The following is a 26,948-nucleotide window of genomic DNA, read 5'->3' as shown; positions in this document are numbered from 1 at the left end:
GTAGCTAGGATTACAGGCATGCATGACCAGACTCGGCTAATTTTTGTATTTTTAGTAGAGATGAGGTTTTGCCATATTGGCCAGGCTGGTCTCGAACTCCTGACCTCAAGTGATCTGCCCACCTTGGCTTTCCAAAGTGCTGGGATTACAGGTGTGGGTCACCATGCCTGGCCTTTCTTTCCTTTGTAAATAATATTTTTGCATGGAGGCCTTGAGGATTTTTTCCTCTGTATTTGTTTTTATCTTTAAAGTCTAAAAGTTTTCCTACACTATGTCTTTCAGTTGACTGTTTCAGGTCAATTTTCACAAGTATATGGTGGGCCCTGTCAAAAAACAGATTCTGGTCTTCCTTTACTTTTAGAAACCTTATACTTTTAAATACTATCTCTGTTTCACCATTTTGTTTTCCTTCTTCTGAATTCCAATTGCGTGTATGTTGGATCTTTTTGACTATCTTCTGTACTATAATCTTTTCTCTGATCCTTTGTCTTCTCAGTTGCCTGTTTGCATCTCTTTCCTCAATGCCCCTTATTAAATTTTCAATCACCTCTATTCTTCCTTGGGCACCTTGAAATTTAGTCTTAGTTTTTAAAACAATTTTGTCATTTTCTTCAATTTCTTCTGGTCAACTCTAATTTCACATCTTCCTGGTGTTCACTTTAGTTCTAAGTTTCTGAATTTATAACTTGAAGGTTTCTTCTCTTCATATCTGCAAAGGCTTATTTAAGAATATTTAATATAGATCACGGTGTTCTGTTAATGATAACTGCCGCACAGACGGCTTAGATGGAAAATTTTTAATAGCTAAAATGTTTTGATTCTTATTTTCTGCTTTCTTTTTTGTAGCACCTATGTACGTATCTGAAATTTCCTATTCAGTGTATAATTTTTTATTTTCCTTGACTAGTAATAAAAATTGAATGCAGTAGGGGCAACAATTTGGGATAAATATCCAGGATTTTTAGTTCAAATGCTCCTTCTTCTGAACTGAGGCCAAAGTGGGGTGATTCGTATGTCTTCTGATTTTGTGGTTTCCTTATTTCTACAGAACACTTCATTCTCCCTCTTGTTTCTTTCTTTTCATCACCAAGTATATAAAGGTGAACAACTCCATCCCCAAAGTGCTGCTTTCCTGACCTGTCACCTGTAGTCCCATGTACTTTTAAGTAGCCAATGTTAGAATCTAACGTAAGACCAGATCGCACTATTTTCCTACTAGGGTAGGAATTTTTTTCTTTCTAAAGGTAATTTACATTGTGTGCTATTACCCTTGGGCTCCTGGTTCCCCATTTCCCTCTCCTCTTGTCCATGCAGTCTCTGCAGTCTTAACTCTCCCTGCAGTGGTCTCTGAAGCTGAGTAGGCTAGATTTGGATATTTATTTATCTCCGTAATAATTTGAAGTCTGTCTCCTAGTTATGCTGGAGACAAAGAATATTGTTAGTTGGTTTTATTTCTTGTGGATCTGTGTGGACTTTTAAAGAACGCATGGAAAGATACAGATTTAGGAGGCCACCACCATCCTACAGCAATCCAGGAGTCTCAACCCATCAGGAATTGTCAATGTCTTTTTAGTTGACGCTTTAGTTTAGAATCTCCTATATTCTTCAAATGCTTTCTTTATTTGGTAAAAACTGAATCTTTACTAGTTCATAAGGAGCACCAGTGCTAAGCCCTCATGGACAATGAACACAATCACTAAAAGAGGCATACAATATGAAAAAAAGTAAAGGAGGTAAAAAATAATAATAATGAATTCAGCTCGCAAAAGAAATACATCACTTCTGTGGAACATTTGATAACTCTAGATAAAAAGGTAAAAATCTCTTCAAGATACTACTATGAAAGAATAAAATAATAATTTTTCATCTCTACTAAAACAACAGGAGTATGTTCAGAGATTGCAAATACTGAAAAAAAAAATTGATAATAAGAACTCTCTTACTTAGGAAGTAACTTTGCTATCTGAAGGTAAGTCTGTTCAAAAATAGTAAATGCATAAAGCTGACTAAAGCAAATGATAACGAAAGTTTTTACTGCTAGACAAGACTCTAGCAGTAATCTAGAATGGAGTAATCTAGATTCACACCTTGTGTCCATAAAGGCATACCTCAGAGATATTGTGGGTTTGGTTCCAAATCACTTCAATAAAGTGAATATCACTATAAAGCAAATCACACCAGTTTTTTGTTTGTTTGTTTTGTTTTTTGGTTTCCCAATAGATATAAATGTTATGTCTACAGGCTGGGCGTGGTGGCTCATGCCTGTAATCCTAGCACTTTGGGAGGTCAAGGCAGATGGATCACCTGAGGTCAGGAGTTTAAGACCAGCCTGGCCAACATGGGAAACCCCATCTCTACTAAAAATACAAAAAATTAGCTGGGTGTGGTGGTTGGCATCTGTAATCCCAGCTACTCAGGAGGCTGAGGCAGGAGAATCATTTGAATATGGGAGGAGGAGGTTGCAGTGAGCCAAGATCATGCCACTGCACTCCAGCCTGCGCGACAGAGCAAGACTCCGTCTCAAAAAATAAAAAAAAGTTCTGTCTATACTATACTGTAGTCTGAGTGTGCAAGAGCATTATGTCTAAAGAAACAATGTACATAGCTTGCTTTAAAAATATTTTATTGCTAAAAGATGCTAGCGATCATCTGAGCCTTCAGTAAGTCATATCTTTTTGCTGCTGGAGGATCTTTCCTCAATGCTGAATGTTGCTGACTAACCACCACCTAATCAGGGTGCTAGTTGCTGGAGGTTAGGGTAGCTATGTCAATTTCTTAAAATAAGACAAAGTTTATCATCCTAATTGACTCTTCCTTTCACAAAAGATACCTGTAGCATGCAATGCTGTTCGATAGCATTTCACCTATAGAACTTCTTTAAAACCTGGAGTCAATTCTTTCAAACCCTGTCAATGTTTTATCAACTAAGTTTATGTAATATTCTAAATTCTTTGTGTCATTTCAATGTTCACAGCATCTTCACCAGGAGTAGATTCCATCTCAAAAAACCACTTTCGAGGCCAGGTGCAGTGGCTCATGTCTGTAATCTTAGCACTTTGGGAGGCAGGGGTGGGTGGATCACAAGGTCAGGAGTTCGAGACCAACCTGGCCAATATGGTACTAAAAACACAAAAATTAGCCAGGCGTGGTGGCGCATGCCTGTAGTCCCAGCTGCTCGGGACGCTGAAGCAGAAGAATCGCTTGAACCCGGGAGGTGGAGGTTGCACTGAGCTGAGATCGTGCCACTGCATTCCAGTCTGGGCGACAGAGTGAGACTCTGTCTCAAAAAAAAAAAAAAAAAATTAAAAAAAAAACAAAACACTTTCTTTTCTCATCTATAAGAAGTGACTCCTCATCTGCCCAAGTTTTATCGTGAGATTATAGCAATTCGGTCACATCTTGAAGTGCCACTTCTAATTCTAGTTTTCCTGCTATTTCTACCACATCTACAGTTACTTCATCCACTGGTTTTGAACTACTCGAAGTCATCCATAAGAGAGGGAATTAACTTGTTCCAAACTCCTGTTAATGTTGATATTTTCATGCTACTATAAAGACACATGCACACGTATGTTTATTACAGCACTGTTCACAATAGCAAAGACTTGGAACCAACCTGAATGTCCATCAATGATAGACTGGATTAAGAAAATGTGGCACACATACACCATAGGATACTGTGCAGACATAAAAAAGGATGAGTTCATCTCCTTTGCAAGGATATGGATGAAGCTAGAAACCATCATTCTGAGCAAACTATCACAAGGACAGAAAACCAAACATCACATGTTCTCACTCATAGGTGGGAATTGAACAATGAGAACACTTGGACACAGGGCGGGGAACATCACACACCAGGGCCTGTCGTAGGGTAGGGGGCTGGGGGAGGGATAGCATTAGGAGAAATACCTAATGTAAATGACGAGTTAATGGGTGCAGCAAACCAACATGGCACATGTATACCTATGTAACAAACCTGCATGTTGTGCACATGTACCCTAGAACTTAAAGTATAATAATAAAAAAAAAGTTGATATTTTGACCTTCTCCCATGAATCACGAATATTCTTAATGGCATCTGGAATGGTGAATCCTTTCCAGAAGGTTTCCAATTTAGTTTGCCCAAATCCACCAGAGAAATCACTATCTATGGCAGCTACAGCCTTATGAAATGTATAATAAGGCTTCGAAATTATTCCTTCATCCATGGATGTTGTGTTAACAGGCACAAAAATAACATTTATCTCCATGTACGTCTCTGTCAGAGCTCTTGGATGACCAGGTGCATTGTCAATGAGCAGTAATATTTTGAAAGGGATCTTTTTTTTCTGAGCAGTATGTCTCAACAGTGGGCTTAAAACACTCAGTAAACCATGCTGTAAATAGATGTGCTGTCATCCAGGCTTTGTTTACCATTTTCAGAGAACAGTCAGAGAAATTTAGCATCATTCTGAAGGGCCCCAAAATTTTTAGAATGGTAAATGAACGCTGGCTTCAACTTAAAGTCACCAGCTGCATTAGCCCCTAAGAAGAGAGTCAGCCTGTCCTTTGAAGCCAGGCATTGACCTCTCCACCCTAGTTATAAAAGTCCTAGGTGGCATCTCTTCCAATATCAAGCTGTTTCATCTATACTGAAAATCTGTTGTTTAGCAAAGCCTCCTTCATCAATGATCTTAGCTAGATCTTGTGGGTAACTTGCTTCAGCTTCTCCATCAGCAGCTGCTGCTTCATCTTTCACTTTCAGTGTTGTGAAGATAACTTCTTTCTTTAAACCTCATGAACCAACCTCTGCTAGTGTCCAACTTTTCTCAATGCAATCTCCTCACCTCTCAGCCTTCTCAGAACTGAAGACAATCAGAGCCCTGCTCTGGATTAGGACATGGGAATGTTGTGGCTAGTATGATCCTCTAACCAGACCACTCAAAGTTTCTTCCTATCAGCAATAAGGCTGTTTTGATTTCTTACCATTCATGTGTTCAGTGGAGTAGAACTTTTAATTTCCTTCAAGAACTTTTCCTTCGCATTCACAACTTGGCTAACTGGCTCAAAAAGCCTAGCTTTTGGCCTATCTTTGCTTTCAACCTGCCTCTGCTTTCAACATGCTTTCCTCAATAAGCTTAATCATTTCTAGTTTATGATATAAAGTGAGAGAGATGTGACTCTTCCTTTCACTGGAACACTTACAGGCCACTGTAGGATTATTAATTGGTCTAAATTAAACATTGTGTCTCATGGAATAGGGAGGCCTGAGGAGAGGAACAGAGATGGGGAGTAGGGGGTACAGCATAGCTAGTTGGTGGGGCAGCCAGACAGATACAATATTTATCAGTTAAGTTTACCATCATACATGGGCATGGTTCACGGCACAATCACGATAGTAACATCAAAGATCACTGATCACAGATTACCAAAGTAGATATAATAATAATGTCTGAAATGTTGCAAGAATTACCATAATGTGACACAGATACACAAAGTAAGCACATGCTGTTGGAAAAACGGCACCGAAAGACTTGTTCAACTCAGGGTTGCCATAAACCTTCAATTTGTAAAAAACACAGTATTTGTGAAGCTCAATAAAGTAAAGCACAATAAAATGAAGTCTGCCTATAATTACGTATGCTTAGGATTGTAGCCTAGAAGGGAGCCAAAAATCAATACAACAAATGAAATAAAGAACAAGGGCTAGCAAATTACCTTAGGCTAGAAAATAAACCAAGAATTCAACATGTGAGTGAATATTATCATAGAAGGTTAGAGATGTGGAACTATACATTAAATGCTTTTTTTCTTTAAAGACAAGTAAACACGCAGTATCTCACAGAGTTGTTCTATAAAAAATAAACAATTATGTGACTCTCGTATGAAATGGGAATTGCCATCAAACAAGAAACTAAGTTATATACAAAAAAAAAAAGAGAACGAGGCAGGGGAAGACAGCTTACTTCTTCAGGGAGAGAGTTTAAAGCTGTATAGCATCACTTTATGGTCCCCCAGGCAACACAAAATGGTCTTCATCCTCAAAATGGAATAAAATGGATAGAATTTTTATTACAAATAGAATGTTAACTTTTCTTGCCTTTGGGACTTTAATTTAAACTAATAGTTTCTCTTGCAAGGTGATTTAGATGCCACATTCTCCAAAGACAATTCCTGTCTTAATGTTTAGGGATGAAAATAGGTGCCTATTGTTTTACATTTCCAAATAAGCATAAAATAGAGTAACCATACTACAATCAAATAAGCATTTACTGAGAATCTTCTAACTATAATCTGAATCAAAGGAGACCAAAATAAACAGAAGCTGATTTCTTGGCTGGTAGCCTTCACACATTTACTAAAAACATTTTAAAACTGAGATCTGATGTATTTATATGAGTGAATGAATGACTTTATATTAATTTAGATCAGAGATTTATACAAAATGCTTGCTTAAACAAAATGTTTTCATAAAATCTAGTAAGTATTCAAATCTTCTTGTCTCTTAAGATAGACACATATACTATAAACATTACAGACAGAAACACTGCCAATGGTAAAAAAAGAAAACCACTCTAAAGCCATACATCAAAGTAAAAATTCTAATTTCAGATTACAGTCATTTGTAATATGCAATTCAAATGCACTAAATCACACAGTGTAAAAATTTCAAAAGCATTATTTTGTTCCTTTCAGAGATAACCTTTCCAGTAACAGGGTAATAGACTGTAAAATAAAATTTTGTTTATATTTCCATTACATACATTACCATCTTACATTTGTACAGAATGGAGAAATCTTTCTTTCCTGATCAGGTGCAATCATGGTACAAACAGTGTTATTTTTAGTTAAAACACCTGATACTAAGGAAGAATTATGAAACTAGAAGCTCTCTGTGTTTTTGTTGTTGTTGTTGTTTAAAAAGCAAGTACAGACTCTTCTAAGTTAATTGTTTTATAATTTTACATTTAGGAGGACAGACGTAGCAATGGCTCAATCACCTCATTCAAGGAAGAACTGTAGAAAATTAACATCTCACTAATATATTTTACTTTTTCTTGTTAAAAAGGCATATGCTAACTTTATAAAGTGTATCAATAAACGCCTATAAAATACATATATCACTTTATAGTTCAAGAAAAACAGGCTTATCCACTTTAATAAAAATTTGGAACTATTTTTATTAAAGAAAAAACAAAAATTTAAAACACAATGTTAAAACCTAGCTTCTTGGAACGATTTCACATTATATGAACTCAGCAAAAAGCTTCACTTTATTCAGATTACAATTTTTTATTTTGTAAATCAAGAGTTCAAATCCAAACTCTGGCTTCTTCCAGAGCAAGGCAAACAAGTTTATTAATCTGTTACCTCATCCTTTAAATGGTGATAATAATACCTACCTCATGGGACTATAGGAAAGATTAGATAGTGGCTATAAACCCCAGCCCAGTGCTAAATATACAGTAAGTGATCCAATGACACGTGTCAAAGACTGAACATCTGCATGAACTCCTTCTTCCAAAGTCCCATTCTTTTTTGTCAGTAGTCTTAGGCACGAGGGCATTTATAAATTTTGTTTCAGATTGTTAACAAGACATTCCTTTTGTTCCCTTCCTGGGGCATCATTAGTTAAACTGGTGAGAGTTTATTGTTTTAATACCTTGTGGTTACGTGGCCTTAACATTTTGTGATACACAATTTCAAGACCATTTTCAACAAAAGGTACAGTGAATAAGTCCGCAATGGGCTTATTCTAATGTAACCTAATTTAATCTAATAATTATGAACTTCTCAGTGTTTCTAAAATCTGTTCTTTTAAAAGCTATACACTTTTTACTCCCTTTTTTCTTCATTTCCCTTCAATTTCATCTCTTTGTCTTCCAGTCTTTCTAGGAGACAAATGGGCAACCTCTACAGATGACCAAGAATATGATCCTTCATGTCCTTCAGTATCTAAAGCAAATGGTCTGTTTAAAAGTTTACTGTCTAACAGAGAAAAAAAGTGTTGTTGAAAACAGACGACGTTTATAATAAAACAACTGTTCAAAAAAATATACCTGAGATACTCAATTTACTTAGGTTAATTATGTTACTGTGTAAAGCTGCCTATACAGGCACATGTAAAAAAAAATCAGGTCATCGTGTGGTTCTTTCTAGTTTCTATACCAGTGCTATCCATAAGAATTTTCTGTGATCATGGGAATATTTTATATCTGTGATCCCCAAGAGAGTGGTCATCTGCCAAATATAGCTACTGAGAAGTGAGACTAAGGAACTTACTTTTACATTTTATTTACTTGTATTAAATTTAAATAGCCACATGTGCCTACTAAAATGGATAGCAGGCTTAGACGTTCTCCTTTCCTGTCCTTTTTCTTTACCATTTTGAGCCTTATCCGGATGCTCTTATTGAACTCCTTGTTTCAAATCTCTTCCTGTTATCTCTAAGATTAAACAGCTGACAGTTATAATCTCAAAACAATTACTGAAAAATAATTTTAAAAGCTAGCTCTAAAATGTGCTTTTTTGATGAAAAGTACTGCAATCAATTATTTTAGATTTTTCTAATCAAGATTTACTAAAAAATAAAAAACACATATATCAACAAGTGTTGAAACCTTACAATTAAAACCTTAACAATATATACGTTCCCCTCCATTCTTTGTCAGCTACATAATTAGTTTCAGGATAGGACAAGAGCAAATTAAAAACAAGTACAGAACAAACCACAGCACAACCAAGCAGAACTAAGATAATAAATGAAAATCACTCTATACTGATCTACTAATGGTGATAATACAGAAATTAGTGACTAGAAATAGGATAAATAAAATGCAATACAATAGTCAATGAAGAATTGTGCAGTTTCTATCTCTAGCATTATTTATCACATCAAAGATAAAATCCTACCCCAATTTCAAAAGATTTTTGATGACTTCTAATGGTTCCTTCCAAATTTATCTATGCATACATATTATTTTAAGGTACAATTATTTTAAAATATGATAAGATTCCAAAAAAATGTTAAGTGTTTTAAGCTCCCCCTCTGTTTCTCCTTTCTCTCCCTCCAGACTCTCCCCACATATAAAACAATCTATTTTTAAAGCACAGATGTAGGTGCTAAGAAAAACAACTATGATGCTTGACTGTTAGAAATGAAACAATGGCCTCTCTCTGGGACTGGTATTAATGTCATCACCACCCATCAATTCCTCCTTTCTTTGCCCATCAACTTGGCTTTGAGGATCTTGTGGGGGCGTAGAGGGTAAGTAGGAGGGTAGAACATGTAAAACAATCTCAGTATTCAGGGATATGATTCAAAAGAATTCAAGTTATATGAATACAAAGTTATGTGCTTAACTACATACCACTTTCTGAATGACTACTGATTTGATTTTCTTCTTTGGAATTTGAGTAAACATGATGAAACTTACTATTTTGAGCCAGGGCTTGAAGCAGACAATCCAAGCATCCTTCTAAACTATCCTCAGTCTTGTCAACAGCTGTTATCTTCAGCTTCTTCAAGGTATCACTGAGATTATCTGCTTAAGGAAAAAGAAAAATCAGAAACTCAATCTTATGACCACCATATGTTACATGACAAAAGGATAAAGAGTTACCACTAAACTGGAGAGCTTCCTATAATAGCAAATTAACCTCCACATACATTCCGAAATGGCATTAGGCTGTACTATTAAAAAAATTTTAAATGCACTTTGTTCACTTAACTCAGATATGAAATATTCATTCTGCTATGTGTAAGATACCAGGAATATTCCAAAGATTATCAAAGAACATCTTTTTTCCATATTCTTATAACTTATTGAGCTTGTTCAGGAAAGCATCCATGGCTTAGAAAAATTAAATGTTCACAAAAAAATTATATAGTTTTGCAAACATTTTATTTCATTGTTCACTTCCTCTGTAGTACATTAAAGACATAAAAAATGAAGGTTTAGAAAAATTTCAAAATAATATGATTCCAAATAATACAAAGTGTGATAACTACAAAACTTACACTGTCATTTCAAAAATACTTCACATCAAAGTACTGCTTTAAGCCCTAACATGCATATTTTGGATTATAAAGCTATGCTTTCTTCCTAAATTATATGTGAATTCCTCTAGATCACAGATTCTCAAAACCTCTTTACACTATTAAAAGTTATTGAGAATCCCAAAGAGCTTTTGTTTATATTATTGCTATAGACATTTAACACATTACAAAATCAAAACGGAGACTTTTTAAAATTTATTTCGTAATTTACTTAAATGTAACAATTATAAACCTACTGCATATTAACATAATTAGCATTTTAATGAAAAAAATTATTTCCTAACAAAAAAATTTAGCAAGAAGAATAGCATTTTTTTTTCTTTTATTATACTTTAAGTTCTGGCTTACATGTGCAGAACATGCAGTTTTGTTACATAGGTATATATGTGCCATGGTGGTTTGCTGCACCCATCAACCTGTCACTTACATAAGGCATTGTTTTACATTTTTAGAAATTTCATCCAGGCCCAGTGGCTCATGCCTGTAATTCCATCACTTTGGGAGGCCAAGGTGGAAGGATCACTTGAGGCCAGGAGTTCGATACCAGCCTGGGCAACAAAGTGAGTCCTCTTCTCTAAGAAAAATAAAAATAAAAAAATTAACTGCATATGGTGGCACGTGCCAGTATTCCCAGCTACTCAGGAGGCTGCAGTGGGAGGATCACTTAATCCTAAGGAGTTTGAGTCTACAGGGAGCTAGGATTGCTCCACTGCACTCTAACCTGGGTAGCAGAGCAAGACCCTATCTCTTAAAAAAAAAAAAAAAAAAGGAAAAAGAAAAAAAAGAAATCTCCATAACGTGGTTCAACAGAAGATAACTGGACTCTCATATCTACTTCTGTATTCAATCTTGGTTAATGTGCTGTTTTGGTTTGAATAGATGAAGAAAATTTAGTCTCAATATCTACGTAGTCGGAAAACACGTGAGTATTTTAACAGTCTTTTCAGATAATTGCGGATATTCATTGATATGCTAAAACTGGACACCTGGCAGTTCCTTAAAGGTTAGTTTCCCTGCTAAGCCGAAACAATATGAAAGCTTCCATTCTCCAGAAGAGGAAAGATTTATCTGATTTATCTGATTAAGGCTGAGAAGGGCTACTGGACATGTATGGCTCAACCCCTTCTGCATTCCTGTTCTTTTAGAAAGAACAAGAATTTTCTGTTCTACACCTGTGGCTGTCCAGGTGTACCAGTGACAAAATGAGTAAATATGTATAATTCAGCAGTAAATTACTAGTAATCCCATTGTGACTCTACAAATAGAGGCCTTAACTCTAGACTTTATCAATTTTAAAGCAGATATTTTAAATTCTAGCAGACGACTCATATGCTTATATCTCCAGTGGTTCTAAACTTGGGTAAGAAACAGAGGATATTATTTTTGTACTCCTTCAAACCACGACAGTAAATTTCAGTAGTAAATCCTTAGCATCCAAATTACTTTTTGTGTAATTCCAGAGAGCTGTATTTTATATTTCCTTAAAAACACTGAAATTGTTCTAATGCAAATTTGTCAGCCTCTGGCTGGTTATGAGGCTGTAAGTAGAGATAGAAATGGAGAAGTATTAACAAATAAAATAAAATTTTTTCTTAAAACAATTTCTTTCCTATATATCAACATATGGTCTAGCTCGTCTTGTGAAATATGTGACATCTTCAAAGGGTTAAAGCAAAGTTGACTTGGTCATTAAAATTCTGAGTCTCCCACTTCTTACCCACTCAATCACTCCTTAAAACCTGATCTAACCGAATCCTCTAAAAGCCTATCAAAATTACTCTGTCAAAGGTTTTAAATGATATCTTGACAAAGCCAATGAATTTTTCTCAATGCTCTTACTTGGTATCTCTGTAGCAATAGACAGTTTTTCCATTTCTGAAACACCTCTTAACTTAGAAACATCAGTCTAAACACTTATTCTTGGTCTTCTTCAATAGATCTTTCTTCTCTATCTGCCCCTTTAATATTAGTGTGACCCCAGTTGTGCACAGAGCCTCTTCTCTTCCTGAATAATATATGCATGCCCTTCAGAATATTAGGATGGTATGCTCTTTCCTTCTGTCCTCCCTTCTTTTATTGAGCTGGACAGACCACTTGCTTTATCTCCCTATCAATATAAAGAATTACCACATTTTAGGCCTTATTACATTTGGATAAAACCTGATGCAACTTCTGGTAACCGTGAACAGCTAACTATCATTCCTCGCATTTCTCAAAAGTCTCTGTTAAAGACAAACAGCTATACTTTCCCACTAAAACCTTCAAACTTTGCCAAGCCTTTTTTTTCTTTTATCTTAGGCACCAGAGGCTCTTTATGCTCCAACCTCTCTTCTATAAACCAGAAACAAATTATTTACTGGTCTGTAAGTACTTGCTGCAATGGAAGAGTTTTCATAAGACCTAAATTTTTAGCTATCAGTTCCTTTCTTAACATCAATCTAAAGAAAAACTAATGAGGAAAGTGATGCTGTTTTAATATTTAAATAATTTGACCATAAAAGTACTTAAGATCATCACCATCATCAAAGAATATATATACTTGACTGTGAAGAAAGGACTGTCCCAAAGAACCAATCTCAAGACAGTGTCATGTTAAACTAGGAAGTCATGAAATTCTTTATGTTATTTGTGGTGGCATTTTTCAGTTTATCTTCCTCACAATATTATTCAGATATGGTAGCTTTATTTTCAAGGTTATTGGATCTAAAACATTATACTTTTAAATGTTAATCAATTCTATCACTTTACTATATGCCAGTAAGTAGATACATAGGTATATAGATACGTGTTTGTTATCTTTGGACAATTATACCATTGTTGATGATAAAACCAACAGGAGACAAGTACACAAGAACTGCTAACTAAGCTTGTAAAAGTTCAAGACATTTTTACCTCACTTCAAATGTCACTCAATTTTTTTCTGTATCTATAATTTTCACATAACTATCTAGTAACAAAGCTTTACTTTAAAAGCATCATTATCCACATCAAATCTAAAAAAAAAAAAAATATTTCTGTGCTAATGTGGTTTTCAAGTACCTAGAATACAGCCAATGCATGAATGGAAGAATTTCAAGTTTATCTCAAAATGAATGGCATTAAGTCAATTTGGGGCACCTGGCTTAGCAGCTGGAAATAATAGCAATCTCTCTTGAATATTATGTTTTACTTATCTAAAGGGTTTAGTATCTGACAGAATGAAGCTATTTTTAAAAGCTTCTCTAATGAAGTAGGAATAATAGTTTCTGTTAGCATGTCAAGTGGAAAGGTCTGTGTTTAAAAATTATAATATTTTCAGTTTTACTATGTTGTATTTTCAGTTTCCTACTTTTCTTTTTTTGTTTACCAGAGCTGGTCCTAAACCAATCAGAAACTTTTACAACTCACATTATGCCCTCATCTCCCATTACTTTCTCACACAACATCATGTGTGTCAGTCCCACCACATTATTGGCTTTTTCCCAAGCACACCTTCATTTTTACAATTGTGAGAATTAAATTCTTTTCTAAAATTCCTTTCTGTGCATTTTCCACATCTAGCATGGCTACTTACTTGGCAAAGTCAACTAATATGCCAAGTCTTACATGAAGCTTTCTGTATTCCTGCAGTCAAAGGAAACTTCCTTTTCTAGGCTCCCATATTTTGTTTATACCTTGATAAACATGAAAGTTTCTATTTTTATATAGATTCTTTAATGTTAAATTTATTCCAACAGATTTTAGAATTTTGTCATTGCTGAGAATTAAATAAGTTGTCGCATTTTCATGGGTAGGTGACGTATCTACAGTAAAAAAAGCGCTACCTTGTATAATTATCACATATTCAGTCACCATTCAAATTATCTTACTTCTTAGCAAGCTAAAAAAGTTTAAGTATAAAAATCATGCCTCTTGATCTTGGAACATATCTTCTGTGGATAAAGGGGGACTACTGTACTGTAATCAAATTCTCCAGTTATTCCCCATTTCACTGACTTCTAACGATATGAAAAAAAAAATCATGCTTCTCTTCATTGCTGCTGTGGCTACAGATGCTTGCTGTTAAGATATAAACAGACACTTCTCAAAAGAAGACATTTATGCAGCCAACAGGCACATGAAAAAATGCTTATCATCACCGGCCATCAGAGAAATGCAAATCAAAACCACAATGAGATACCATCTCACACCAGTTAGAATGGCGATCATTAAAAAGTCAGGAAACAACAGGTGCTGGAGAGGATGTGAAGAAATAGGAACACTTTCACACTGTTGGTGGGACTGTAAACTAGTTCAACCACTGTGGAAGTCAGTGTGGCAATTCCTCAGGGATCTAGAACTAGAAATACCATTTGACCCAGCCATCCCATTACTGGGTATATACCCAAAGGATTATAAATCATGCTGCTATAAAGACACATGCACACGTATGTTTATTGCGGCACTATTTACAATAGCAAAGACTTGGAACCAACCCAAATGTCCAACAATGATAGACTGGATTAAGAAAATGTGGCACATATACACCATGGAATACTACGCAGCCATAAAAAAGGATGAGTTCATGTCCTTTGCAGGGACATGGATGAAGCTGGAAACCATCATTCTCAGCAAACTATTGCAAGGACAAAAAACCAAACACCGCATGTTCTCACTCATAGGTGGGAATTGAACACTGAGAACACATTGACACAGGAAGGGGAACATCACACACTGGGGCCTGTTGTGGGGTGGGGGTAGGGGGGAGGGATAGCATTAGGAGATATACCTATTGTTAAATGAGTTAATGGGTACAGCACACCAACATGGCACATGTATACATATGTAACAAACCTGCACGTTGTGCACATGTACCCTAAAACTTAAAAGTATAATTAAAAAAAAGAAAAAAAAATAAGAAAACTGAGAGCTTAGAAAAAGTATTTAAAGTTTAATCATTTATCACTACCTTCATAATTATTACTTGGTCCCAATAAAATTGAAAATTAAAAAGAATATGAAACTAATATGAATGTGCTACTTTGATAAATCAGTTTCCACGATGAAGTTCCACAGATGCAAGATCTAACAGGAATGTACCTAAATACTAAATATGTTTTGTGAACATACATTATGTACACATGATCTGAAAAAGAAATATCTGATCAAAAAAGTAACTGTTCAGGTGCATGTGTGCAATATTTCAAAGGCAATTCACTCAGTACTTGGATAATTAGAAAAATTTCTAATATTTGAAGAGAAACAAAAGAGCTAAAACTATTCTATTTAATGAAAACTCCAAACTAAATTTCATAAATGTTACACACCTAACTTCTATCTTAATTCATGAATTTATTACTTTAACATGTAGTCATGCCTATTCATATACATGGTCTTTGCTCCCAGTATGACTCTCCAGGTTGCAATGACATTGTAACTCTGTGCCTATTCACCAGTTACGCACACATCTATCCACTAGATACACCTCTTTCATTCCAGGTTAATTACAATTCATTACAAGATTTCATAAAATATAAGGGCTTATATGAATGTAATCAACCTGTCCTATGTGTGAGTCAAGCAGTTTGAACTCTATACCAAGTGGTTAAATCCCAAAACTAAACTTCATCAATAAGTGTGTAATCTATTTATGAGTTTATTTTTGTAGAATTTTATACAGTTCTATTTTTTCTGTATTTTTCATTTTGTTAGTTTTATAGTTCTAGGTACATAAAACCCTGTCTGTATAGTTCTACTATTAGATTGAAAATTCCTCTAGGACAGGAAATTATGCTAGGATACTCATGGTACTCACTATAGTGAAAATTTAGTAAATCCTGAAAACCTACATTACTTTTGAGTTACTTGCACTGGCATGTTTCTTTAGAAATTATGACATAAACTGTCTTGATTAAGAAATATTTTTATTAAAATGGGCTATACTAAAAACAATGACTTTATTTCACTGTAAGTCATCTTCTCTAATTATTTTAGAAATGTGACAAAAATTTTCTAAGCAGTAATTTTTCATTCATTCTTTTTTTTTTTTTTTAAGACAGAGTTTCACTCTCGTTGCACAGGCTGGAGTGCAATGACGTCATCTTGGCTCACTGCAACCTCCATCTCCTGGTTTCAAGGGATTCTCCTGCCTCAGCTTCCCGAGTAGCTGGGATTACAGGCACCCGCCACCACAACCAGCTAATTTTTTGTATTTTTAGTAGAGACGGGGTTTCACCATGTTGACCAGGCTGGTCTTGAACTCCTGACCTCAGGTGATCTGCCCACCTAGGCCTCCCAAAGTGCTAGGATTATAGGCGTAAGCCACCGCACCCGGCCTCACTCATTCTTAAATGGAATTAAAAATCTATTTTAGTCTGAAATAGAAACACTCTAGTCTTACTTGTCATGTTTGATTAGAGGGTGAAGAATCTGACAGATGATCTTCACAACTACAATATTAAACTATAATAAATAAGAGCAAAATACAATTTGTAAAATTTTATTTCACACAACGCCTAAAGACCTACTGTCATAAAGTTCAAGAATTATGTCTGTGTATATATGATTAGGCTCTACACAGAGAGAGCCTAATCACATACATTGTGTCTGGATGCGACAGGCCTATAATACTTTGGCTCCTGGCACTCACGGCAATAATTTTTCTTTCTTTTTTTTTTTTTTTTTTGAGCCAGGGTCTCACTCTGTAACCCAGGCTGGAGTGCAGTGGCACGATAATGGCTCACTGCAACCTCAACTTCCTGGGCTTAAGCAATCCTCCCACCTCAGCAAGCTGACTATATGGGGCCACGGGTACTGACTACCACGCCCAGCTAATTTTATTTTTTTGGACAGAGTCTTTCTCGACCTTCTGAGCTCAAGCCATCCTCCTGCCTCAGCTTCCCAACATGCTAAGATTATAGGCATGAGCCCACCGTGCCCAGCCATGGCAATAATCTTAATAAAAAGTGCCCATTATTATAATTATTATATTATTTTAGGAAATCATAGTATGTACTACATAACAGAAATCCCTTGATAATTTTATGACAGTTATAATTTTACTCAGTGGTGATCAACCTAGAAAATCCACTGTCTTCTAAGAAGTGACAGGAAACATATGACTCAAAACAACTGCCAAATATACTAGTGATGATGCTAATATTTTACATTAACATTAAAATTAGTATCAGGGATAACAATTTTCAGTTGGAGAGATCAGTACAATATTCCTTTGTTCCTACAAAGTTTTATTAGGCTCCTGTGTTAATAAAAATACTAAATTTTTGTGGAAACTATTCTTATTAAAAGTACTAATTGACATTTTTCATTAGCCAAACTGGTAAAATTTATCATAAAGCTATGTTAAAACCCACAGCACTCTTTAAGCATACATATTTCTTTCCTGGCTGCTAGAACAGTCAATTAATATCTCTTCAAGACATTTAATGTCAGAATAAAGAACAAGTAAAGAAACCAAATTTCTCTAGGCAAACTTCTTTTTAGGCTATCTTCATTTGAAATGAAAGAAAAACTCAGTTAACATTTATTCAGCAGGTAGTTCCTACTTTGAGCAATCTATTGCTCACTGAGAAAATGTATCTTTTAAGTTTTATAACTGTTTCAGTTACTGTTTTTATATAACAAACCACCCCAAATTTACTGGCATAAAACAAAAGCCATTTTATTATGCTCATAGAGTCTGTGAACCAGGAATCACAAAGGGCACATTCAAGATGGCTAGTCTCTACTTCACAAAATCTACAGCCTTGATGCAGAGTCTCAAAGGCTAGGGGTGACTGGGAGTGACTCAGTGGCTGACGCTGGCATGATCTAAATCATCTAACAGTTCATTCACTCACATGGCTGGTGACAGGCATGAAAGGACTCAAAGACTAGGATTTCTGACCTGAAATCTGATACCTGAGACTTGGGACCTTTCTACAAGGCTTAGCTTCCTGACATAGCAGCCTCCAGGTACTCGGATTTCTCAGGGCTCCAAGCAGGCTGGTATTCCAACAATCAGAGCGGAAGCAGCATTGCCTTTTATGACCTAAGCTAGGAAAGTCACATGGCATCCCTTCTGCTGCATTCTACTGGTTACACAAGTGTGCTCAGATTCAATAGGAGAATTAGACCCCAAATCTTAATGAGTGGTAGGAAGTTCTAAAAAAAAAATGTGGGGCAAGAGACATTGTTGTGATTATCTTCCAAAAATATAATCAGCTACCGTAACTTAATATTCACCACATGGTTTGGTTAAAATAGTACAATAAACAGCATTATAGTCTTTGATTAGTTTTAGCTCTGAATACAAGATAAAGTTTTCTAAAAACAATTATATTTTTAGCTTTGGAAATGGAAATTTAAAATTACATGGGGTTGAAAAACTACTGTGTACTATTTAATATGTTCAGTACCTGGGTGATGGGATCATTTGTACCCTAAACCTCAGCATCATGCAATTTATCCAGGTAACAAACTGCATTACGTGCTCCCTGAATCTAAAATAAAAGGGGAAAAAACCCTATAGATAACATTATTTTTAAAAATTATATGGATATCACTTTATGTACTATTTCCAACTCCCTTGTGAAATAGATATTATTATCTGACTGTAATAGATGAGAAAGCTGAATTCAGAAGCTGAATAACTTGCCCAGAGTAAGTGCCAAAGTTGGAATAAATCCAGATATACGTGTGTCTGCAAGTACAGGCTCTTCCTTCTGTATAGGTAGTTGAACTTCACTCAGTTAAATGAAAGTTACACAGATATTGTGCTAATCAGAACTGTGCAAAGGACTGTCTGTACCTTCCTTTACATAGATGTAAGCTCTTCCAAAATGAATTTATAATCCAAACACGTTAGCTAGTTGTACTAGGTAACAACCGTCTATGTATCTGAATTAGTGACTAAAAAAAAAAAAAAAAAAAAAAAAAAAATTACAATGAAATGTACCAGGAAGCAGTCTGCAACAGTATCTCAAGGGTAGTACAATGCGGAATACACACTTTAGCTTTCAATAAGTGTTTAACTGAATAAATAATAAATTCTAGAAAAAGTTCCAGATCATTTTAAGTAATGAACACTTACATATGTCCAAGAAGCTGTATTAGGGGCTGAAAAAGTAAATATAATCTGTCCTCTTAATTAAATTCTTAGGGGTCTGTGTTTTCTCTTGACAATCTAAATTATGTCCTTTTTTATCACTCATTTTCTATTATTCTTTATCTACTAGAGTTTAAGCATTTCGAAACTAGAAATATGACTACTTGCACTCCTTACTTTGTCACTGTTTATACTGCCTAATATAGTAGTTTTGTGTTGCTGATTTGACTGATGGTGCTTTGTATGCAACACATAAAAGCCAGAAATATAATACACTGGACAAGTTTTATTAGAGCTTACCACCACATCACCATCCCCAGAAATGCATTTCTGCAACTAAAGGAAAATCATTAGCTCATACTATTTTTTTTTGCTCTAACTGTATTTTTGAGACCAAATGTAGCTTATAATGTTAAAAACAAATCAACATTTTATTTCTCTGAAACACAACTACACCAATGTAAGTTTTGCATTTTTGTAATGATCAGTTTCATCTTTCATGAAGTTACTTGAAGAATCTTCAAAAGGGAATAATTTTCAGAAGAGTTAAAAAATTGTTTTTAAAATCTGATGAATTTCTTGTCAAAAAAAGTCTTTCATGGTATGTGTTTCTCACAGTTTTGAAGGCAATTTTTTTAAAGTTCAATTCCTAGAACAAAAATCACAACAAACTGTCTCTCAGACCACAGTGCAATCAAATTAGAACTCAGGATTAAGAAACTCACTCAAAACCACACAACTACATGGAAACTGAACAACCTGCTCCTGAATGACTACTAGGTAAATAACAAAATGAAGGCAGAAATAAAGATGTTCTTTGAAATCAATGAGAACAAATACACAACATACCAGAATCTCTGGGACACATTTAAAGCAGTGTGTAGAGGGAAATGTACAGCACTAAATGCCCACAAGAGAAAGCAGGAAAGATCTAAAATAGACATTCTAACATCACAATTAAAAGAACTAGAGAAGCAAGAGCAAACAAATTCAAAAGCTAGCAGAAGGCAAGAAATAACTAAGATCAGAGCAGAACTGAAGGAGATAGACACAAAAAAATCATTCAAAAAAAAAATCAATGAATCCAGGAGCTGTTTTTTTGAAAAGATCAACAAAATTGATAGACCGCTAGCAAGACTAATAAAGAAGAAAAGAGAGAAGAATCAAATAGATGCAATAAAAAATGATAAAGGGGATATCACCACCGATCCCACAGAAATATAAACTACCATCAGAGAATACTATAAACAGCTCTATGCAAATAAACTAGAAAATCTAGAGGAAATGGATAAATTCCTGGACACATACACCCTCCCAAGACTAAACCAGGAAGAAGCTGAATCTCTGAATAGACAAATAACAGGCTCTGAAATTGAGGCAATAATTAATAGCCTACCAACCAAAAAAAGTCCAGGACCAGATGGATTCACAGCCAAATTCCACCAGAGGTACAAAGAGGATCTGGTACCATTCCTTCTGAAACTATTCCAATCAATAGAAAAAGAGGGAATCCTCCCTAACTCATTTTATGAGGCCAGCATCATCCTGATACCAAAGCCTGACAGAGACACAATAAAAAAAGAGAATTTTAGACCAATATCCCTGATGAACATCAATGCAAACATTCTCAATAAAATACTGGCAAACCGAATCCAGCAGCACATCAAAAAGCTTATCCACCACGATCAAGCAGGCTTCATCCCTGGGATGCAAGGCTGGTTCAACATACACAAATCAATAAACGTAATCCATCACATAAACAGAACCAATGACAAAAACCACGATTATCTCAAAAGATGCAGAAAAGGCCTTGGACAAAATTTAACAGCCCTTCATGCTAAAACCTCTCGATAAACTAGGTATTGATGGAAAGTATCTCAAAATAATAAGAGCTATTTATGACAAACCCACAACCAATATCATACTGAATGGACAAAGACTCGAAGCATTCTCTTTCAAAAATGGCACAAGACAGGGATGCCCTCTCTCACCACTCCTATTCAGCATAGTGTTAGAAGCTCTCACCAGGGCAGTCAGGCAACAGAAAGAAATAAAGGGTATTCAATTAGGAAAAGAGGAAGTCAAATTGTCCCTGTTTGCAGATGACATGATTGTATATTTAGAAAACCCCATCGTCTCAGCCCAAAATCTCCTTAAGCTGATAAGCAACTTCAGCAAAGTCTCAGGACACAAAATCAATGTGTAAAAATCACAAGCATTCCTATACACCAAAAACAGACAAACAGCCAAATCATGAGTGAACTCCCATTCACAATTGCTTCAAAGAGCAATCCAACTTACAAGGGATGTGAATGACCTCTTCAAGGAGAACTACAAACCGCTGCTCAACGAAATAAAAGAGGACACAAACAAATGGAAGAACATTCTATGCTCATGGATATGATAAATCAATATCGTGAAAATGGCCATACTGCCCAAGGTAATTTATAGATTCAATGCCATCCCCATCAAGCTACCAATGACTTTCTTCACAGAATTGGAAAAAACTACTTTAAAGTTCATATGAAACCAAAAAAGAGCCCACATTGCCAAGACAATCCTAAGCAAAAAGAACAAAGCTGAAGGCATCACGCTACCTGACTTCAAACTATACTACAAGGCTACAGTAACCAAAACAGCATGGTACTGGTACCAAAACAGAGAGCTAGACCAATGGAACAGAACAGAGGCCTCAGAAATAACACCACACGTCTACAACCATCTGATCTTTGACAAACCTGACAAAAACAATAAATGGGGAAAGGATTCCCTATTTAATAAATGGTGCTGGCAAAACTGGCTAGCCATATGTAGAAAGCTGGAACTGGATCCCTTCCTTACACCTTATACAAAAATTAATTCAAGATGGATTAAAGACTTAAATGTTAGACCTAAAACCATAAAAACTCTAGAAGAAAACCTAGAAAATACCATTCAGGACATAGGCACGGGCAAGGACTTCATGAATAAAATACCAAAAGCAATGGCAACAAAAGCCAAAATTGACAAAAGGGATCTAATTAAAGAGCTTCAGCACAGCAAAAGAAACTACCATCAGAGTGAACAGGCAACTTACACAATGGGAGAAAATTTTTGCAATCTACCCATCGGACAAAGGGCTAACATCCAGAATCTACAAAGAACTTAAATTTACAAGAAAAAAACAACCCCATCAAAAAGTGGGCAAAGGATATGAACAGCCACTTCTCAAAAGAAGACATTTATGCAGCCAACAGACACATGAAAAAATGCTCATCATCACTAGTCATCAGAGAAATGCAAATCAAAACCACAATGAGATACCATCTCACACCAGTTAGAATGGCGATCATTAAAAAGTCAGGAAATAACAGATGCTGGAGAGGATGTGGAGAAATAGGAACACTTTTACACTGTTGGTGGGACTGTAAACTAGTTCAACCACTGTGGAAGACAGTGTGGCGATTCCTCAAGGATCTAGAACTAGAAATACCATTTGACCCAGCCATCCCATTACTGGGTATATACCCAAAGGATTATAAATCATGCTACTATAAAGACACATGCACATGTATGTTTATTGCAGCACTATTCACAATAGCAAAGACTTGGAACCAACCCAAATGTCCACCAATGATAGACTAGATTAAGAAAATGTGGCACATATACACCATGGAATACTATGCAGCCATAAAAAAGGATGAGTTCATGCCCTTTGCAGGGATATGGATGAAGCTGGAAACCATCATTCTGAGCAAACTATCACAAGGACAGAAAACCAAACACCGCAAGTTCTCACTCACAGGTGGGAACTGAACAATGAGAACACTTGGACACAGGGCGGGGAACATCACAAACGGGGGCCTGTCATGGGGTGGGGGACAGGGGAAGGGATAGCATTAGGAGAAATACCTAATGTAAATGATGAGTTGATGGGTGCAGCAAACCAACATGGCACATATATACCCATGTAACAAACCTGCACTTTGTGCACATGTACCCTAGGACTTACAGTACAGAACTTAAAGTTCAGAAAATATTTTATAATGTCAAAAATATAAATTATGCAATATATGTATACATGTAAGTATATATAAATAATTTACATCTCAAAAAAAATTATTCTGGGTCACAAAAAAAAAGTTCAATTCCTGTTTTTTTCCCTATGAAAAAAATTCCAACGATCATTTACTAGTTATCTGAAATTATTTTATATAATTCTTTTTTATATCATTTAAAAAATTTTTAAATGTAATTATTTAAAAATTTTAAAATTATATATCATTTATGTAATTCTTCTGCATATAGTTATTTTAAATAATGTTATAGAACTCTTATATATTATAAAATGCTAAGATATAATAATGTTCCTTAGAAAAAATATAGTGGCCCTATTATTATTATTTTTGTTTGTTTGTTTCTTTGTTTGTTTTTGAGACGGAGTCTTGCTCTGTCGCCCAGGCTGGAGTGCAGTGGTGCGATCTCGGCTCACTGCAAGCTCCGCCTCCTGGGTACACGCCATTCTCCTGCCTCAGCCTCCCCAGTAGCTGGGACTACAGGCACCCACCACCACGCCCAGCTAATTTTTTTTGTATTTTTAGTAGAGACGGGGTTTCACTATGTTAGCCAGGATGGTCTCGATCTCCTGACCTCATGATCCACCCGCCTTGGCCTCCCAAAGTGCTGGGATTACAGGCGTGAGCCACCGTGACCAGCCTAGTGGCCCTATTATTATACTATGATGACTTTTTAAAATGGAATGCCATCATTTTTCCTACAAAATTTATTTAATGCTGCAAGGCCAAAAACAAGGAAAGAAAAAATCCAACAGATCTTGGTTTAGGCTAGTGAAGTCCTTATAAGGTAACTGAGCTTGAAAGTTTCCATATTAAAATTTGTATTATTTCCTTATAAAATAGGCCCCCATTTCCTTCATTTGGAATCTATTCTGTGGTTCTTAATCAATGACAATGATAATATCTTAAGGGTATATATAAAATGAGGATATAAAAGAGCTTAAGCAACTTGCCAAAGGCTATACACAGTTAATGGGAGAGCAGAGAATCTATTCCGTATCTCTATGATTTCTTATGTCATTCTGATCAATTAAAAATTCAGTTTAACCATGATTAGTGACTATACAGATCATAAGTAGTTGTGCTCTTGACTACTTGTATGATTAAATCTTCACAATTAACTTAATTTTAAAATATTAATTTTCAAAAATATAAATTCAACTTTACAATAATTTTGAACATAATTAAATCTTTAGCAATTCAGATCCCTCCAGGAACTAGATAAACAGGAGTTTTAATGAGTGAAATTTGAAGGATATAAGATAATAAGAAGTAATGAAAACTAGGGGGACCTCATACCCTGCCTAAAAGACAACTATAGATGACTGTTTAATGGGAATGCAGCCTAGGGTACTGTACATTTTTTAGTTTTTTGAGACGGAGCCTTGCTCTGTCGCCCAGGTTGGAATGCAGTGGCTCTATCTTGGCTCACTACAATCTCCACCTCCCGGGTTCACATGATTCTGGTGCCTCAGCCTCCTGAGTAGCTTGGTTGGACTAAAGGCTAATTTTTGTACTTTTAGTAGCCATGTTGGCCACTCTGGTCTTGAACTCCTGGCCTCAAGTGACACGTCCGCCTTGGCCTCCCAAAGTGCTGAGATTACAGGCGTGAGCCACCACTTGGCTAGAAAGCGTATTTTCATCAGAAATTTGTTGATATTTAAGTGTTAACAGTTAATTCCAATTTCTAAAATTTCCTTAACAAAATCCATCTACATGGTATATTTGGCCCACAGGCTGCTGCCTGACAAACTCTATTACAAAAATTCCTATTATCACTATAGGATACTGTTGTTAAGAGCAGTAGCATGACCTAAATCTGTAGTGACTTTGTAACATCCACAAACAAGTATTTACTGAATGACAAAAAGAAATATGAAACACTGAGTGAATAGAACTACATCACTGAATGAGATTTGAAATCTAAGTAGTAGTAGGTACCACAGAAATGAGAGGTCAGTGAACTCAGAAGCCATCTTAATGAGTTAGACTATGAAAAATGATTAAGAAGACAAGAAAACAGGCTATTCTAGAAGAAGTAATATAATAACAGGATCAAAGATGTACTGGTGTTATGACGAAGAATACAGGGGAAAGTGAAAGGAAGATGTGTTGCAGAGAGTAATGAGAAATAAGAGGTAGCAAATTTTTGTGGGTCTTGAAAGCTCAGCAGGGTTTAGACTTGATATGATAGGCAATTGAAGCAATATCAGATTCCTGTATAAGAAAGTAATACAATTGATCTAGTGTCTTTTTAAAAATGTTAATCTGGTCATAGTATATAGAAAGCACTGGGGAGAAAGTCTAGTATCTCAGTACTACAGGAATGAGGTGATTAGTGTCTGGATTCTGTTAATGGAAATGTCCAAAAGGGTCAACAGTTTTCCATTAACTCACTTAATTGGATGAATCCTTAGTATTAGCTTGTTCATGTTTGTGTGTGTGTATGTATGTGTGCGCTTGCTTTTTTTCAGTAACAAATTGGAGCTAGTCTGGTATAATAAAAAGAACACTACTATAGGAGCTGAGAGATCAACATTCTAGGCCTGACACTGCCCCTAACTAAAGGCATGAACTCGGACCTGTCTCTTGACAGGTCTTACTGATCCTCAGTCCCTAATCTAGCCAAATAGAGAGAGAACCATAATATCATCATTTGAGTTTCCAGATCTCACAATATTTTTCCATTTCCAAAACCAGCCATCTGAAGATTTCAGACTTAAAAATCTGGTTTCTGACTTCTTTTGAAAAGTCAAAAATGTGACTTCCTTGGGCCCACATTCTTAGGGCAAAACTCGTTGAGGTTGCACAGGGAATCCTCTTCCAGGTTGGGCAAATGCTCTAGTTGCCATAGTCCCAGCATTTCCTTCTGTATCCTTAGAATGATGTCCAGTGTTAGATGCCATTCATCATGTTTTTGCTGCTGTCTTTGTTATAGTAGAGAAATGTATTTCTAAGCTGTTCTTTTTTATTCAAAGTAACAAAATGAAAGACAAAAAGAAAGACATACTTTAAGAAAAATAAGAGTAAGCCATCTTCACGGAAATAAAAAATTTTCTCTTTTACTCAATATGCAAAAAAAAAAGGGGGTATGTCAAAAAGAATCACCATTTAATTACCTTTAATCAGTTACATTTGAGTTTGGGAACCCTGCTCTAGGTAATGGAAAACCATTACAAAATATGTCTAAGGAGTAAAACAATCAGATTTATATTTTAGAGAGAGTACTTGTTATAGATGGAATGTTTGTGTCCCCTAAAAATTCGTATGTTGAAATCCTACTCCCAGTGTGGATGGTATTAGGTGGTAGGGCCTTTGAGAGGTGATTAGGTCATTAGAGTGGAGCCCTTGTGAATGGAATTAGTTCCCTTATAAACTCGACCTCCAGAGAGCTTACTCACTCCTTCTACCATGTGAGGTTACATAGAAAAGATGACCTATAAACCAGGAGGCAGGCCTTGACCAGACACTGAATCTGCCAGCACCTTGATCTTGAACTTCCCAGTCACCAGAACTGTGGGAAAAAAAAAAATCTGTTGTTTATATGCCACCCAATATATAGTATTCTGTTACAGCAGCCCAAATGAACTCAGACAGTACTCTAGCAGCAAGTAAAAATTGGTCAAGAAGAGGGATGCCAGGGGAAAGAACATCTGTTAAAAGAGTAGTGTAGTCTCAAGAAGAGGTAGTAAGGGCCTAAACTTACATGTTTACAGTAAAGAGGCGGGAGGATTAATTCAAAGTACTAGAATTGCTAAAACTTAGGGAACCCAATGATGTTCAAAAAATG

At 35.7% G+C, this 26,948-nt stretch overlaps 1 protein-coding gene across 12 annotated transcripts in view; it reads right to left on the bottom strand.

Annotated features, from left to right (window-relative positions):
- RAP1GDS1 (Rap1 GTPase-GDP dissociation stimulator 1) overlaps positions 1-26,948 on the bottom strand; it is a 182,565-nt gene that overhangs the window by 141,052 nt on the left and 14,565 nt on the right. For 7 of the 12 annotated variants that reach the window (XM_054484292.2, XM_054484294.2, XM_054484298.2 and 4 more), the window contains exon 2: positions 9,417-9,527. In XM_054484292.2, the coding sequence (XP_054340267.1) occupies positions 9,417-9,527 (111 nt within the window). The remainder of the gene's footprint in view (positions 1-9,416; positions 9,528-26,948) is intronic. The other 5 variants (XM_054484293.2, XM_054484296.2, XM_054484299.2 and 2 more) reach the window with 1 other exon arrangement.

The sequence above is a fragment of the Pongo pygmaeus genome, chromosome 3 (assembly GCF_028885625.2).
Source record: "Pongo pygmaeus isolate AG05252 chromosome 3, NHGRI_mPonPyg2-v2.0_pri, whole genome shotgun sequence".
NCBI classification, from domain to species: Eukaryota; Metazoa; Chordata; class Mammalia; order Primates; family Hominidae; genus Pongo; species Pongo pygmaeus.
Note: the sequence above shows the minus strand (reverse complement) of the source record. Positions and strands in the feature narration are given on the sequence as shown.